This window comes from Myotis davidii, unplaced genomic scaffold (genome assembly GCF_000327345.1).
Source record: "Myotis davidii unplaced genomic scaffold, ASM32734v1 scaffold363, whole genome shotgun sequence".
NCBI lineage: Eukaryota > Metazoa > Chordata > Mammalia > Chiroptera > Vespertilionidae > Myotis > Myotis davidii.
Genome location: NW_006294069.1, coordinates 3901128 through 3917923, shown reverse-complemented (window position 1 = coordinate 3917923; position 16796 = coordinate 3901128). Strand labels below are relative to the sequence as shown.

The following is a 16796-nucleotide window of genomic DNA, read 5'->3' as shown; positions in this document are numbered from 1 at the left end:
GGGGTGCGGGCCCCGGGGTGACACAGCAAAGCCGGGTCCGCGTGGGTGCGCGCGTGCTCCTGGCGGGGCGCGGCGCCTGCGTCCGGAAGAGCTCGGGAGGGGGAGGGAAGCGCCGGGGCGTGGTTTTAGCTCCGTATCCCGGAGGCTTGTTTCTGGGACGTTTTTACAGAATTTGGGCTTGAATGTAAGCTACTGGTCCTTCAGCCATGTAGCCTGGGAGCACATCCCTGATCAAATGCTGAGTGTGTGTGTGTGTGTGTGTGTGTGTGTGAGAGAGAGAGAGAGATAGAGAATACCAGTTTCTTCTCCTGTACTCTGGTGACGCTAAATAGGAAAAAAGTGTCTTCATCATGAGAATGTTAGGAGGATTGGCCTATAAGTATTAACTTAATAGCAATTATTGAGAAATGGGAATGTTCCTCTTTATAGACACATACTTAGGGAAGGCAGTCCTGCTGGCATGACGTGTGGGTTTGAAAGTACATCATCGAGATTCAGTGGAACCAGCAAAATCGGGATATTTGCTTGGGCTGAATGGGAAGCAAGTTGGGTGCAGGCTGTCCATAGAGATACTTGTCCCGGAGCTGGCAATGGAAGCAGAAACTTACAAGGCTGTCTAAATCCTCAACTTCACTCTTTTATTTATTCATTCAAGCACTACGGACAGTCCTGTGTCTGATTCTGAGGATAAAGCAGGGAGCAAAGAAAAAAGTATGGGTCTCTGTCCTCCTGGGTTGGGTCTTGTGTTAGATTATAAACAAATAAACCAGAGGACAGTGCCGGAGGGTGTAATAAGGACAGGATTGCAGGATTTGTTCTGGGTGGGGAGTTGTGACTGAGGACAGAGCATTTGACTTGAGACCTGAGGGTCTCAGGCTGACCTAAGCAAAGCAGAGGGCAGAGAGCACAACAGGCCGAAGTTTCTCCAGCAAGAGGACTGCCATGCAGAGATGGGAGGCAGCAGGGCGCGCAATGGGAGCTGAAAGAGAAAACTGGAGAGGCCACATAGGTAGGGCGTGTACACCGAGGGCTTTGGTGGTGTGTGAGGCAGGAAGCTGTGGGAAGATTAGTCCCCGGCCAGACCCAGAGCAGCTTGGAGGTGCTAAAGCGTTTGAAAAATGACAGTTAAGTGGACAGAGACAGGAAGAGGAGGAGTAGGCAGGCACCAAACCACACATCCAGGTAGTCTTAGAAAGGAAATGGGTTGAAAATGAAGCAGTGTGTGTCCAGCTGGTGTTGCTCAGTGGTTGAGCCTCAACCCGTGAACCAGGAGATCACAGGTTTGGATTCTCGGTCAGGGCACATGCCCGGGTTGCGGGCTCGATCCCCAGTAGGGGGTGTGCAGGAGGCAACTAATCTATTCTCTCTCATCATTGATGTTTCTATCTCCCTCCCTCTCTCTCTCTCTCTGAAGTCAATTTAAAAAATATTAAAATGAAGCAGACTAAAGTTATACCCTGGGGAAACTTTCAGGGGCTTCTAGGCTGTGGTGAACTGGGCTGGGTGAGAAAAGGAGGGTAGGGCCCCTGATGTTCTCTCTCCCTGCGCCAGAAGTCTACCTCTCCTGCTAGCACAGTGGTTCTCAACCTTCTGGCCCTTTAAATACAGTTCCTCGTGTTGTGACCCAACCATACAATTATTTTCGTTGCTACTTCATAACTGTCAGGTTGCTACTGTTATGAATCGTAATGTAAATATCTGATATGCAGGATGGTCTTAGGCGACCCCTGTGAAAGTGTCGTTCGAACCCCCAAAGGGGTCGCGACCCACAGGTTGAGAACCGCTGTGCTAGCAGGTAGAGTTCAGGATGGCCACTTGCAGCCCGCAGCAGCCAGGTTGGAGTGAGGGTTGGCTCACCACAGGCCCTGTCATTTATGTGGCCTCAACTGATGTCATGGCTAGCAGTCGCCTCTTTGGGGGAGAAGCCAGACGGGTGGGTGTGGGTAAGAGGCGGGGGTCTTTCTGGCAGAAATATGGGGAGATGCAGGTTCATCTCAAAGCCAAGAAGACAGAGGGGGCTGTGTGGCTGGGATGGCTGCGGAAGTGTAAAGCTTCCAGGTTTCGGGCTGCTGCCGAGCATGCCTGTACCTGGGCTTTGTGTTGCAGGCACGAATGGGTTGAGGTATGTCACTGGTGAGGTAAGGAATTAAGGTCTGTCGGAGGGAGTGTGGGGAAGTTGGGCCTAGTTGGTGTGTAGAGTTGAAGACATTGCTATGCCCAAGAGGAGCAGGTGAACAGTCAGGAGGGGCTGCCCTGAGGAAATGAAATCGAGAAGCGCAAATCTAATGGTGACTGTGCTTCTCCTGAGATGAAGGGAGAGGCAGGATGGAGGTGGGAGCTCACACACTCCCATCCTCAGATTCTGCCCCTGGGCCAAGTGAGACACTGTCCACCGCTCTGTCCTGCCACTGGGGGAGCCAGGGGACATGCGCTAACTACAGAGGAGTCCTTCCCTCTCTCTCAGGGTCAGACAGGACAGTGTGTATGCAGTGGAAAACTAAACATGAAATATTTTGTGATATGAGTCATTGCCTGATTAAGTGTACCCTGACAGTTTCATTAAATGCTCAGGTATGTGGTGGATGTCAGGATGTACTGTTGAGGGCCGTGGAGGAGGTGGGGCCCAAGTGTGGTCTTGGAGCGCGAGCAGATAAGACTGAGAAGGGAGGAGCCACATGTGAGCATCTGGATACATAAGGCTGGGAGAGGCAAACCAAGACCACATGGTGAGTTTGGTACATGAAGAGCCAGTGAGCTCTGCACTGGCCGTGACTGGCACGCCTTGGAAGCTAGAAGCTCCAGAGCAGTTCGGGAAAGAGACCTGGGAGGTAGCAGGGCAGGATGGTCTGTCATCTGGCTGACCCAGCAGTCACGACATGCGTGGGCCGAGGGGAAGCCAGCAACAGGGAGGCCTGCGAAACTTAGGTTGGTTTAATGGTTTCAGAGTCAGGAGGTCATGGAGGATGGCTGAGACTTGGAGTGGAAGGCAGCCAAGAAATAGGACATGAGCTGGCATTTTGCAGCTGCTATTAAGCCTCATGCAAAGGGAAACTGGAGACCCTTCTGATAGGGAGCAGTGCCACAGTCTGAGAGACGGGCATCCAGCCCCTATGTGAGGGGTCAGCCTAAGGGGCATATGGTCGCCTGTGGCCCTGGAGAACTTGGAGAGTTGGCACCTTGCATAAGGGTGTTCTTAGCGAAGTGGGTAACATCACTTCTCGGGTGAGAGTGACCCGGAACCTGTGGGAAAGACAGAAGCCTCTCCAGGGGTGCTCAGTCAAGTCAGCGATGCTGTCCAGCACCCCGAGAGCCATTTCTCATTGGTCATTGCAACTCAGGTACAGGTGTTAGAGGAGGAGCACAATCCAGGGCCGAGGAGCACAGTTCAGCAGCCTGAGGAGTCTAGGGGCTGTGAGCAGTGTGAAAACAGAGGCTCAGGGAGTAACCTAGGAGGTCAGAGAGGAGGTGCAGAGCCAGCAGCCGCTGGGGGCCAGATAGAGGCAGATCAAGGAGATGAAATGTGGGGGTTTTACAAAGCCTAGTGGGTCATCCTCTAAGAACACTGAAGTAGACTAAGTGGATGATGAGGTGGAGAAAAGGGCTGACCCATTTGGGGTTCTATGGGGATTGGGTTCCAAGGAGGGTAGCTTCCGGCATCAGTGGGTGACAGAATGGTATGAATGGTGGTGTGTATAGGCCTTGGGCAATACCTGAGAAATCTGTGACGCCTTTTGTCATTTGCAGAATGGAGGGAGGTGCTGCCAGGAGGGTGGATGGGGCTAGAGGCAGCGAAGCTCTTCAGACCAGAGTTGATGTGGAGAAGGGGAAGTCGCTGACCTGGATCTGTGCTTTCTCTTAATGACACCTGCTGGAGAGCCCACAGTCCTGGGACCCTGGGCCTCACTGGGCAGAGCGATGGCCCAGGAGGCAGGTGTGGTCTCCGGCAGCCCCCCTCAGCCCCCATCAGCCCCCTACTGCAGACCTGCCCCTGTGGACCAGGTGATCTGGAAGCAAGGGTGGCTGTGGGGGGATGTTCGCGGTACTGTGGGCCCAGGGTTGCTGCTCAGGGTGTCCTGCTTTTCCTTGCCCTGCTCTCCAGTCCCTGAAGAGGAAGGAGAAGGAATACGAGCATGAGATGGAGCGGCTGGCGCGGGAGAAGATCGCCACGCAGCAGCGGTTAGCGGAGCTCAAACATGAGCTGAGCCAGTGGATGGATGTGCTGGAGATTGACCGTGTGCTCCGACAGACAGGCCAGCCCGAGGACGACCAGGCTTCCACCTCTACTGCCTCTGGTGAGCCCCGCCTCTCAGATGTCAGGCTTCCTGGCCAGGCGTTTGCCTGCTGGAAAGATGCCCTCCCCTCCCAGCCCCATGATGTCCCCAGGCCCCAGGGGCATCCGTTTCTCCAGCCTTGTGTTTCCAAGCCCTCTGACCTCTCCTTGTCCTCGTGTCCCCACAGAGGGCGAGGACAACATAGATGAGGATATGGAGGAGGACCAGGCCGGCCTGGGCCTACCCAAGCTGAGCCAGCGCCCCCACCCGGAGCTGCCGCCGCCACCGCCCAGCACCGCCCCTGTGCCTCTGCCTCCCCACCCGCACCCCCACTCCCAGCCTGTGGCCCTGTCTCCAGCCCATCTGCCTGGGCAGCAGCCGCCACCACAGCAGAAGACACCTCTGCCGGCTCCTCCTCCCCCACCAGCTGCCCCTGCCCAGACGCTGGTACCAGCTCCAGCCCATTTGATGGCTGCATCTGGGGGCGGCTCCACAGTCATCGCCCACACAGCCACCACCCACGCCTCAGTCATCCAGACTGTGAACCACGTTCTCCAGGGGCCAGGCGGCAAGCACATCGCCCACATTGCCCCCTCAGCCCCCAGCCCTGCCGTGCAGCTGGCACCTGCCACACCCCCTATTGGCCACATCACAGTGCACCCCGCCACCCTTAACCACGTGGCCCACCTTGGCTCCCAGCTTCCCCTATACCCACAGCCTGTGGCAGTGAGCCAGCCCGTGGCGGTGAGCCACATTGCCCACACCCTCTCGCACCAGCAAGTGAATGGCACAGCTGGGCTGGGGCCCCCCACCACCGTCATGGCAAAGCCAGCCGTGGGGGCTCAGGTGGTGCACCACCCCCAGCTGGTGGGCCAGACAGTGCTCAACCCTGTAACCATGGTCACCATGCCCTCCTTCCCGGTCAGCACACTCAAGCTGGCTTGAGGATGAGGCCACTCAGAGGCCCCCAATGGGGGCAAGAAGGGGAACCTGTCCCCACACTCTCCCACCAGCTCCACACATTCCAGTCCGGCCCAGGCCCACCCCACCCACACCCACCCCCAGGCCTCCTAGGGGAAGGGGGTGCAGAGACTCTGAGCCAGGGGAGGGAGCTGGGCACAGGGCAGGGGGTTAGTTCACTGCACTAGGACTTGATAAAGTGATGAGCGACGCTCTGGTGGACGTGCTGCCGACTCAGCCTGGTGCTGCTCCTGCCTCCCCACCCTGTCCCCTGAAAGTTTGATGTGGATGTCATGTTCTCTGCCTTCTCCCTCCCCTGCTGCCTTCCTGTGCTGCTGCTGCTATTGCTCTGTCTGGTGATGTGGCTGAGGATCTGGGCCCTCCCTCCTGAGCCTCAGCCTCTCTTCCCAGGCCTATGGAGGGGAAAGAGGAGGAACTGAACTGAAGCAACTTGGCTCAGAAAGTTGGGGAGCCCTGTGGGCCCTATTCTGAGTGCAGGTGAGAAGTCCTAGGAAGTGGCTGGTCTGGAGTCCTTCGCAGACAGGTGGGTGCCCAGCCTGGGGCGCGCCAACCCAGTTGCAGTCACTGTGATTGCTTACAGCAGAAACTAGTTAGGATTTTCTACCAACGGTAAACCAAACCCAAGCTGTTGCCAAGTTTCTGAGCCTTTCACCCCTTACTACTGGGCTCCTGACCTCAAGAGGGCAGGCTGAGGGTGGTGGTGGTGGTGGGGGGGTGGAGGCTTGGCTGTCCCATCGTCCCCACCATCCCCGGCCTGGGTCTGGACTGAGAGCTGCTCCGGACCTCCATTCCCATCCCTAGGCGTGGCTTTTGGCTTCCAGAGGCTGTCACTCCCCCGATTCACTGGCCTCTGCTTAGTGCTCTGCACGCCCTGAGGATGGGTACCTGGGGTGCCACCTGGGAGACGTGGACCAATATCCGGTCTGGGTTCCAGGAGCCTGAAGCCACACTTGAGGCAGGGGTTCCTCTAGGCTCCCACCCCTTTCCCAAGGTGGCCCTGAGGACCTGCAGAGGGAGCAGAGCCGGGCTGTTGCATGGCTGCTGCTTCTGCCCCAACAACGCCGTCTCTAGCGTCATCTCCGCCCTGAACATTGCCTTCTCCAGTGGGCGTTACTGAGTGAACCCTGGTGGGGGCTTCTGTGTGCCACTGCCTTCCTCTGAGGAAAGGTCCTTAGTTGGGCCAAGGGCGGGGCTGAGCTTGGGGTGGAGAGGAGTGAGGGGAGCTGGTGTGTAGGGGATGCTATTTTCCCTGCCTCTGCCTTGGCAGACTTCGACTTTTTAATTTTTTTAATATATTTTTTATTGATTTTGGAGAGGGAGGGAGAGACAGAAACATCAATGATGAGAGAGAATCATTGATTGGCTGCCTCCTGCATACCCCCTACTGGGGATTGAGCCCCAACCCAGGCATGTGCCCTGACTGGGAATCGAACCATGACTTGGTTCATAGGTCGATGCTCAACCACTGAGCCACTCCGGCTGGGCGGGGTTTCTTTTTATGTAGGTATTTATTACAAGTGGCCTTGTGTCAGACACACCATTACACACACGTGCACACTTGGCTGCCCACCTGGACACAGGCCTTTCCATGTGGCGAGAGGACAAGAGTGTCCCTAGGTGTGAAGTTTGCACTGACAGGTTGGGGCCCAGGACCCTCTGGAGTGGCCCCCGCAGAGGTCTTGAACGGATTTATATGCCTAAGAACTCCCTTGCAGTTCCTCCCTGGTCCTGGAGACCTCCCAGGGGACTTTCTCCTGTCTCTCCTGGGGGTGGGGCAAGGGGAGGCCTTTCAGATGCCTTAGAGGCCTCCAGGAGAGAGTCCCATTCCGCCCCCAGCCCACACAGTGCTCCCACCTCACAGGCTTGCTGCCTTCCTGCACCTGCAGCCGCTAGCCCCACCCGGGTCCTCTGGAGCCAGTTCCACTCCCGATGTGATTACAATGGAAAGAACAGGGAGAAGGGCAGGCCTGGTGCCCAGGGAAGAGTCCAAAACGTGGGTGAACCGCCTCTCCTCAGCTCCGTTCACCTCCCTACATCCTGAGGCTGGTCCAGTTAAAACTTGTGTCAGCCAGTCGCCCCTCGGGCCTGCACAGATACCTCATCCGCCCGCTGCCCGTGCCCCTCTCCGTCCCCAGCAGTGGGGGCCCTGAATCTAGTGCCGAATGACTATGTCCAGACTGGTGACGATGGGTGTTGCTGTTCTTGTTGTTTGTGAATGCTGTGACTCTGTGCCCGAGAGGGCAGCCGCCCAGCCCTTTGGGCATCTCCCTTCTGAGAGCTATCAGGACCACATCTGTCCTCACCCTGTGGGACCGCCTGCCCTGCCCCTCCCCTACCCTCCCTAGCCATTCCAGCCTGGGGGACGTGCGCACACACACATCTTACCTCTCATGCGTGTTTTACTTTTTGATGTTCAGAGTGGCTCACTGGCTGGGAATCTTTACCTCGGGGAGAGGGGGAGGTTGGTTCCTTGGGGGGGGCCAAAGAAGGGCAGGGAATGCCTGGAGGGAAACGGGGGCGGGGGTCACCAGAACCCCTGCTCTCTCCAGGAACAGCTGCTGCTCCCCCATCCCAGGATCCCACCCCCATCCCCCAAAGAGGTGGCCCTTGTTTACAGTGAGGACTCGGTCACTGTGTCTCTGTTTCCTGAAATATAAATCGTAGTGACCCCAGACTGTAGAGATTTTTATGTGTTTGGATACATCTGCTGTGTGGGAAAAAAATTACAAAAAACCCTACTTTTGTACATATTGTATTTTTACTATTGAACTGTATTCTAGTGGCTGTTCATGCTCCAAGACTTTAGGTATTGAGACATGAATACTATCCATGTAATAAGCACTTGCCTGGAATAAAATATAAAATTGAAATAAACCTGCACTGAAACCTGAGACGGAGCTGCCAGCCTGCAGCATCTGGGTCCTTTTGTTGCCAAAGGAGGCAGAGACCTCCAGCAAGAAGCAGCAGGTCCCTTCCCTGTTGGGGTGTGTGGGGGGGGTCCTCAAGCAGCTTCGGTGCTGGTCAGTTTTAGAAGAAGTTAGAGACCTTCCCGTTCTGATCCCGGTGTCGAATCATCAACAAGCTCCCAGAACTGCAGTTCTGGTCCTCCTTATGCTTTTACAGTACTTCCTCAAACCATTTTACAAACACTATCTTGTTTTATCTCATAACAACAGTGAATTAAAGCCAAGAACTAGCCCCATTCTGGCAGAAAAAGTAACAGGTTTGAGATGGCTAAGTGACGTTGGAGACACAGCTAGCCTGGACCTTGTGTAGCTTCAGTCAGACCTCGACTCGTGCCAGGTTCTCCCTGAGCGGTGCCATCCCGCCCTGGGCCTGCTGTACAACTGCGGGATCCTAAACTCATGAAAGTTCAATGGAAAGAAGGTGCGGAGGGGAAGCATTCATGGGGTAGAGGTTAGGACGGGTCAACTGGGAGTCCACGTGGCTGTCCTTTCAGGGGAGGGAACAAGAAGAGGAAGAGGTCAAAACCATGTTCTAAGGTGGCCTGCAAACAGGTTTTGGAAAATCTTTGTCCCTGTGACTAATCTTCCCAGTTTAGGGGAAACCGGCCCTGTGGCAGGCTGTCTCAGGAAGAAGTGGGGAGGTGAGGGAGCAATTAGCTGGGCCTAACTACAGACCAGCAAGGCTGCTTCATCCTGCCTTGCTTAACTCCCTGACACCTCCCCACTCCCAGCCCCAGCCTGGGGTACTGACTCAGTTTCTCTTTGGAGGGTGAGTCCAGGGATGTAGGACGCGTGTGCGCGGGTGTGTGTGTGTGTGTGTGTGTGTGTGAGTGATGTCATCCTCAGGGAAGGTAGTGGTGGCCACTAATGTATTGGGGTTCCATTAGTTGAAGAAAAGCCAGCCTCCAAAGGCCAGACAGTGCCCCACAATTCCTTCAGCCCTTTTCACTTGTGAGATGCTGGCTCCCTCTACTGGTAGCTCCAGGGAGAGATGGGTGCCTTCAATTAAGGCAGCGGTTCTCAACCCGTGGGTCGCGACCCCATTGGCGGTCCAACGACCCTTTCACAGGGGTCGTCTAAGACCATCCTGCATATCAGATATTTACATTACAATTCATAACAGCAACATGACAGTTATGAAGTAGCAACGAAAATAATTTTATGGTTGGGTCACAACATGAGGAACTGTATTTAAAGGGCCAGAAGGTTGAAAACCACTGATAGGGAAGGCCAACCCTTAAACTTAATCATTTCCTGCGCGCCCTCTCAGTGTCAGACACCATGCCCAGCACTGGGACAGAGATGAAGACTGCCCGTGGTAATGATGACCCAGTATCATCTGAGAGCTCTCACTATATTGCAAGGGCTGGCAGAAACTCCCCTCCCTGCTCTCAAAGCACAGACTCCCACCCCAACTCAGCTGGAGCCTGCAAGAGAGGGGCCTATGGCCAGGGCAACGGGAAACAACAATCCCAAGTAAGAATCCAGGAGCTTCCATTTAGCAGCTCTGCTCGCTCTGTGAAAGAGGAAGTCTTACAGAGTTGGAGGGATGATGTTTGCTCTCCTCACACTCCCTGCTCCTCCTATCCACACACGCATTCCCTTCAGCTGACCCAACCTTCTAGTTCCAGGAGCCCATTCAGGGTGTAGTCAGGGGCCCTTTCCACGCCTCAGCAGGTTTGGCTTCTCTTGAGGCTCCCCCTCAGTTTGAAGCAGACATCTCAGAGACAGTGCTCAGTGAGCGGGGTCTTTCCCCATTGGCTGGAGGGGCTGGGAGGCTCCAGCTTATCATTGTAGCTATTCAGGAGGTCAGGCTGCGGAAGGCGTGGGACAAGGACCTACACTAATCCAGGGGATGCAGAGGCCATTGGTCAGTCTGAGATGGGACTGCTGGCTCTCAGGGTTCTCTTTGGTTCTACCTATTATTCCCACCCCAACCAGCCCATCGCTGAGGTCCCCTCTTTTGGAAATTTGTTTCTCTCTTTTCGCCATCCTTGCCTCATGGGGTTGGCCTTCTTTACTGTTCTATTGTGGAGACGACAGAATTCCCGCACACAGTCACTCGCTGTCCAGCACCAGCCCACAAGCAGCCCCCAGAGCCTCGAGCATTGCCAAATGCTGTGTTTATTGGTTTGTTACACTGAAGAGTATAGTTTCTGAGCCAAAAATCATACACACTCTGCTCCTCACAAACCACTGAGTCACTAAGGCAGGCACACAATGGCCACCGTGCTTGGTGGAGGCTGAGGACTCACAGACAAGAGTGGGCAATGGGGCGGGCTGGCCCCCAAACAGGCCGTGCAGTGCCTGGGACAGGGGTGGGCTGGCGGGAGGAGGCGGGGGGCTGTGCTGGATGCAGAAAAGCTACTGGGTCCTTTTCTGTTTCTCAAATGCAGGAAGTCTCCAGCCCTTAGTGGTTGCTGGGCAGGCCCCAGCCCCTGTGGCAGAGCAGCCTCCTGGGCCTGGGGCAAGGCCCAGCCTGCATGTGTTGGGGGCTGGGGGTGGGGGATGGCAGAACAAGCAGCATGACACCTCCCCTCATGAGTGAGGCTCTCCCAGGCAGGTTTCTGGGTCCTTAGGCCTCTGGACATCCTGAGAAGCATGCGGAAGGCAGAGCTAACCTTGCTTTTCATCAGCAACAAACAAGAGAGACCCAGGCACCTCCTCCTTCCAGCCTTAGGACTCAGCGGATGCCTGGGATAGACGATGGGCTGCCCCCAAGTTTTGGGGCCACCTTTGAGAGGAGGCTGTGACAGGATCCCCTCCCTAAGGAATCACCTGGGATTCCTCTTGAGAGAAAGTGCTCCAACCACATTCCAGATCCTCCAGCTGGCAGAGTGTCGTGTATACAGTTTCCAGGGATGCATCTAATGCATAAAGCAAGAGCGAGGTGGCAGGAGTGAGACTGTACAGGTACACGTGGGTGCACTGTACGGGCTTGGGGAGGGCATGGGGTCACCTCAGGTGGCCAAAGGCAGTGGCAGTGCTGCTGAGGTGGGCTGCTCTGCCCAGTCTCAGAGGAGGACCTGGAAGGTGGCCCAGGAAACACGCCCAAACTCGTAGCCATTCTGGCTGCCCCGACTGGGATTGGTGCACACACATGCACTGGGCCTACAAAGGGACGCTCAGAAGGAATACAACAGAGTCCCCTTGCCTCACACGACCCTCACCAGTGGGGCCCAGCCAACATAGCCCTGGTGACTCGACAGGGCCCCAGGCTGACCCAGGAGAGGGCATGGGGCACTCAGGCTGAGGCTGCAGGGGCAGTGTTCCCCAGGTCAGCTGCTCCCTGAGGCTGCCCCTTCCCCTCCTGGCCCTGACCTGAGGGTACCCTGGCCCCTGACTTGCCCTTCAGGGCCAGAACTGCCCGGAGTCGGATCCCAGGCTCACACTTTGTTAGGAACACAGCTGGGCAGGCAGGGTTGGCCGAGAGGTGGGCAGTCTCTGCTGTGCACCCCTGCACCTCTCCCCACGGACCCAGGGCCAGGGGCCGAGGCTCTGGCTGGCTGCTGCCTCCTGGCCCTCACTTGTTCTCTATGAGCATCTGCACCTTGTGGACGAGGTCCCGGGCAATCCGCAGGATCTCCTGGGCATCGTGATGCTCAGCTCGTTCTGGAGGAAACATGGGTAACTGTGGGGATGCCGGAGCGAGGGCAAGAGTCTGGGAGGAGCCCTATGGCTGCCCACCCTACACCATTTCCACCTGCTGGACTCCTGACATCTGTGTATGGGGCGGGGACCCGGTATTTCTGAGCCTCTCCAACCCTGCCCAGGCCAGGAGTGGAGGCCCCTATCCCCTTGTTGGGGACAGCCAGATGGCTGGACAAGCTCCTACCATTGAAGAACTTGATGATGTCGGTGAAGTCCATGTTGTTGTCACGGATAATCTCACGGTAGGCCTCCACCAGGGCCAGGGCAATGAATAGGACAAAGTGCTCTGATGAGATGTGCTGGGCCGCCCAGATCACCTCCCACACCGCAAACACGTCCTCATATAGCAGCTCTGGGGACAAAAAAGGACTAAGTCTGGCCACCCATGGCCTCCAATGGGGCCACATATGGAGACAGAGCTCCAAGGGCCAAAGTTCTGGGGTTCTCTCCATTACGCAGCCGGGTCCAAGAGGGGGTGGGCTCTGTGCATCAGGCCAAGACCCTGCCCTTCTCCTTGGTAATTCCTGCAGATAAGGCCCCTGTAGCCTCTACTCCTCTCTCCAGCTAAAGCAGCTCTGCTTTTAGAGACCTTGGTGCCCAGAGGGGATTTGGTTGGAGAACAGTACCAAAGGCCGTTGCCTGAGGGTGATTTTCCACCCTGTCTTCACTTGGGAGTCACCTAAAGAGCTTTTACAATCTCGATGCCCAGGCAGCCTGCCACACTAGTAGTCTGAGGCCCGGTAGAGCCATGGTCAGCAAACTGCGGCTCGCGAGCCACATGCGGCTTTTTGGCCCCTTGAGTGTGGCTCTTCCTGAGCCTTAGGAGTACCCTAATTAAGTTAATAACAATGTACCTACCTACATAGTTTAAGTTTAAAAAATTTGGCTCTCAAAAGAAATTTCAGCTGTTGTACTGTTGATATTTGGCTCTGTTGACTAATGAGTTTGCCGACCACTGACCTAGAGCATTCGTGTTTCTAAAAATTCTCCAGGTTGCCCTAGCCGGCTTGGGTCAGTGGATAGAGCGTCAGCCTGCGGACTGAAGGGTCCCAGGTTCGATTCCGGCCAAGGGCACATGCCTGGGTTATGGGCTTAACCCCCATGGGGCATGCAGGAGGCAGCCGATCAATGATTCTCTCATCGTTGATGTTTCTATCTCTCTTTCATTCCCCCTTCCTCTCTGAAATCAATAAATATATTAAAAAATAAAAACAAAAAGTTCCCCAAGTGGTTCCAAAGTTCAGTTAGGGTCCAGGACCAATGACTTTGGGGCAAAAGGGTCACCCAGACCCCTGACCCTAGGCCTGCCATCCAACCCTCCTCTTACCTCTCTTAAAATCCAGCAGGAACCAGCGGTAACAGAAGTAGAAATGGGTGTAGTCTCCATTCTGATGCATCAGTTCAAACAGCTCTGAGTCCAGGATCTTGTGTGAGTGAGAAAAGAGAGAAGGACTGAGCCTATGTGCCTCTTCCCTGCTGCCCCGACCCTCCACCAGGCCCTTTCTGCTGTGGCGCCTGGCAGCTGTGCTCGAGCCTCTCTCATCTCTTAGGGTGCACTCTGCGGCCCCACCATCTCTCTGGGTTTGTAGTCTTTTTAGAGTTATACCATTTTTCTTTCTTTTTTTTAATCCTTACCCAAGGATACGTTTATTGATTTTTTAGAGATAGAAAGAGAGAGAGAGAGAGAAACATCAATGTGAGAGATGGTAAATTGATTGGTTACCTCCTGTATGCACACCGACCAGGGATTGAACCCTCAATCTAGGCATGTGTCCTGACTGGGATTCCAATCCGCAACCTTTTGGTGTACAATGCTCCAACAACTGAGCCACCTGGCCAGGGCTCTGGGTGTTTGACTTCATCAACCATACTATTCACCAGAACTTTCATGAGCACAAGCATTCACATATTGACATTCCTCTCTATTTTTAACAGTGAAAACAATGTGTTTTCAGAAACAAACTCATAGATATGGAGAACAAACTGATGGTGGCCAGATGGAAGGGGTGGGGGAGCTGGGTGGAAAAGGTGAAGGGATTAAGAGGTACAAATTGGTAGTAACCAAACAGTCACGAGGATGTAAACTACAGCACAGGGAATATGGTCGGTAGCACTGTAATAACCACATATGGTGCCAGGGGGGTGCCAGCCTTATGGGGGCATCACCATGCCTCATAAGTTAGGAATGTGTCTAACCACTATGCTGTACTCCTGAAACTAATATAATATTGAATGTCAAGGGGGATCCAAGATGGCAGCAGAGTAGGTGGAAGTTACGCTCACCTCCTCCCAGGTCCCAACTGGAATTACAACTAAATTATAAAACAATCTGAATAACCAAATGAACAGAAGTCTTATTACCAAGGACTGATAGAAGAAGCCACCGGAGACTGGTAGGAAGGAAGGGCAGAGACGTGAAAAGGGCTGGCCCTGCTCCCACGTGTGGCAGCTGAGACTCTGAAGGGATATCTCAGCTGCAGAAAGAAGCTGGGAAGCATGGGGTCTCAGCCCCACTTGGGGCTTCCCAGCCTGGAACACCAGAGCCAGGAATAGAAGCCCACATTAACTACTGTGAGCTTCTATTTCAACCATTAATTGGGGGGGAAATGTGTGTGTGTGTGTGTTTAATGAAAGAAATTAAGCTTATATATAAAAGAAATTTTTGGGCCACTCCCTGGCCTCCTTGTGGAAGACGGACAAGCCCAGTGGTGCCTGGTCACATGCCCAGGAGCAGCTACAGTCCTCACCTGGATGAGGGAGCGCATGTTAGCAAAGTGGGTGTCCATGGCGCCCCCATTGGGGAAGTTCTGGCTCATCCTCTTCATGAGGTGGCTGAAACAGCTGTAGGTCAGCTGATCTGAGGGGAGACAGGAATGAGGCCACAGGGCAGGAGACCCTAACATCTCACTTCACAGGGGGTGCCTGTGGCCCAGAGGACTGGGCTGTCTAATATTCCTACCCATCTAGACCTGGCAGTCTTCTTTCCTTCTCCAGCTTATGTCAACCCCGCCCCCATGCCTGAGGCGCATGCCACTGTGGGAACTCGCCCTTCCCCGGCCCCATCCCTCACCATTATCGAGGATGACGAGGAGCGGCGCCAGCAGATCACACATGCCCTGCACGTAGCCCACGTCCAGGTGTTCCCACACGTAGCTGGAATCCCAGGGACAGAGTCGCTGTAGGTGTGTGCCAGTCCCCATCCCCTCAGGGACCCCCAGGGAGATGGGGCTTAGAGTAGCCTGCTACCGGCAGTCAGCCTTCCGGGACCCTAAGCGCTGGGAGTACCATGGTGAACAACTAGCCCTGTCTTCAAGGCACGCAGGGGGTCAGGGACAGAGACAAGGCTGGGGCGGGGTGGGGGAGCCCCAGAGTGAGGGAGAACGGGAAGGCTCCCTGAAAAACCTGTGATGAAGAGGGCGGGGCAGGGGCACTGCAGGAGGAGGTGTTCCCCCCAGAGGGAGTCCAGTGCGATTCTGGTGCAGCGAGGGGGCAGGGCACTGCTGACCTAACCTCACTGAGCAGGGTCCCTGCCGCCCACCCTGAGCCCTGCCCGACAATGGCACCTGCACATGATGTCTCTGAGCCTCTCGAGGTTGGGGGGTGTGAAGTACCAGTAGTTGCGGTCACATCGCTGCACATCCTTGTCTATGCGGTGCAGGTTTAAGGCCACGGTGTCCAATAGTTCTATCTGAAAGAGTGGAAGGCCCTCAGGGTAAGCTGGGGCCTGAGGTGATGCCCACAAGGAAAGCAGGAAAGGCAGGGAGCCAAGGACTCAGCGAACAGTCCTCTGGGACGCGGAGAGACGGGCTCCAGGCCCTCCAAGATAGGCACCCCACCTTCCACCCGCCAGCCTGCCCCCAAGCCTTGGGATGGCAGGAGGGCCCTGGGGCCAGCTGAGAACAGGGCCTGGGACTGTCCACATACAGTGTAGGCAGCAGCGCACACAGCCGCCAGCTCTTCCCCTGCCTCCAGCTCGCCGGCCCGAGAGGCCTTCTCCTGGCTGGGATCTTGGGGCTCGGAGAAAGCGTGGACTGCAGGTTCCGGCCCATCGGAGCCTTCCTCCCCACCGCAGTCCTCCTCGAAGCCCACACTCGGCCCCTCATCTATGCTCGACTGGATGCCTGAGGCCACGGAATAATTGCGAGAGGAAGGCAGTCCTGAGTCTGGAGAATCAAACTCCACTGACTGCTGCTGCTCCACCACGGCGGTGCCCGGGGGCCCTGCTCCGGGTTCCTCCTCGGGCCCTGGTCTGCACTCCTCCGTGCCTGGGGGCTTCGGGGGCTCCAGGTCATCCACAGAGATAAACACCTGGTGGGGAGAACAGATGGTGGGGCTCATACCTGCACCCCAGCCCCTTCCCTCGGCTCAGTGTCTCCTTCCTGGGATCAGAACGAGAGGGAGGGAGAATTCTCTTCACACCTACTCCACCCCACGGCCTCCAGCACTGCCTCCCTTCTGACCCAGCTGGCCAGGTGGAGAAATGAGGTTCCAGGCCAACATGAAGACTTCAGCCCTATCCAGTCCCTTCCTCAGCTTCTTCCTGGCGCATGAGAAGAAGGGGAACACCCCAGGCTTCCTGTGGCTGCTGCAGGGAAGAAGGGAGACTAGAGGCCTGGACACTCAGTGGTACGTGATGGCAGTGTGAGCGGTGTCATTCTACAAACACCTGAAGTCACTCTCTTACTATGATGATAGTTTCTAACACAGGATGAGATTCACAGCTCCTGGGGGGGGGGGGGGGGGGGCGAGCCTGGAGGCGTTAGGAAAACCAACAAGGCAGGGACCTTTTCTAGCAAGGACCTGATCAGTTATACTGGCCTCGGACAAGCTGAGGCGAGGTCAGGAGTGAAAGGAAACATATTGTGCTGGTTGGAAACAGGCCTCACCATGGACCAGGACAGGGAACAGAAGAGAGAGAGAGAGACTG

At 55.6% G+C, this 16796-nt stretch overlaps 2 protein-coding genes across 2 annotated transcripts in view; one reads left to right on the top strand and one right to left on the bottom strand.

Annotated features, from left to right (window-relative positions):
• The window catches only part of MNT (MAX network transcriptional repressor), a 13307-nt gene extending 6738 nt beyond the window's left edge, over window positions 1–6569 (top strand). Inside the window, 2 exon segments of the mRNA XM_015566814.1 lie at window positions 4004–4292; window positions 4459–6569. Of these exon segments, the coding sequence (XP_015422300.1) occupies window positions 4004–4292; window positions 4459–5216 (1047 nt within the window). The 3' untranslated portion in view covers window positions 5217–6569.
• A 3755-nt stretch (window positions 6570–10324) lies between these two features.
• SGSM2 (small G protein signaling modulator 2) overlaps window positions 10325–16796 on the bottom strand; it is a 33058-nt gene continuing 26586 nt past the window's right edge. The window contains exons 18-24 of the mRNA XM_015566813.1: window positions 15794–16177; window positions 15433–15557; window positions 14940–15022; window positions 14617–14726; window positions 13197–13293; window positions 12054–12221; window positions 10325–11830 (exon numbers count right to left, since the gene is read on the bottom strand). Of these exons, the coding sequence (XP_015422299.1) occupies window positions 11742–11830; window positions 12054–12221; window positions 13197–13293; window positions 14617–14726; window positions 14940–15022; window positions 15433–15557; window positions 15794–16177 (1056 nt within the window). The 3' untranslated portion in view covers window positions 10325–11741. The remainder of the gene's footprint in view (window positions 11831–12053; window positions 12222–13196; window positions 13294–14616; window positions 14727–14939; window positions 15023–15432; window positions 15558–15793; window positions 16178–16796) is intronic.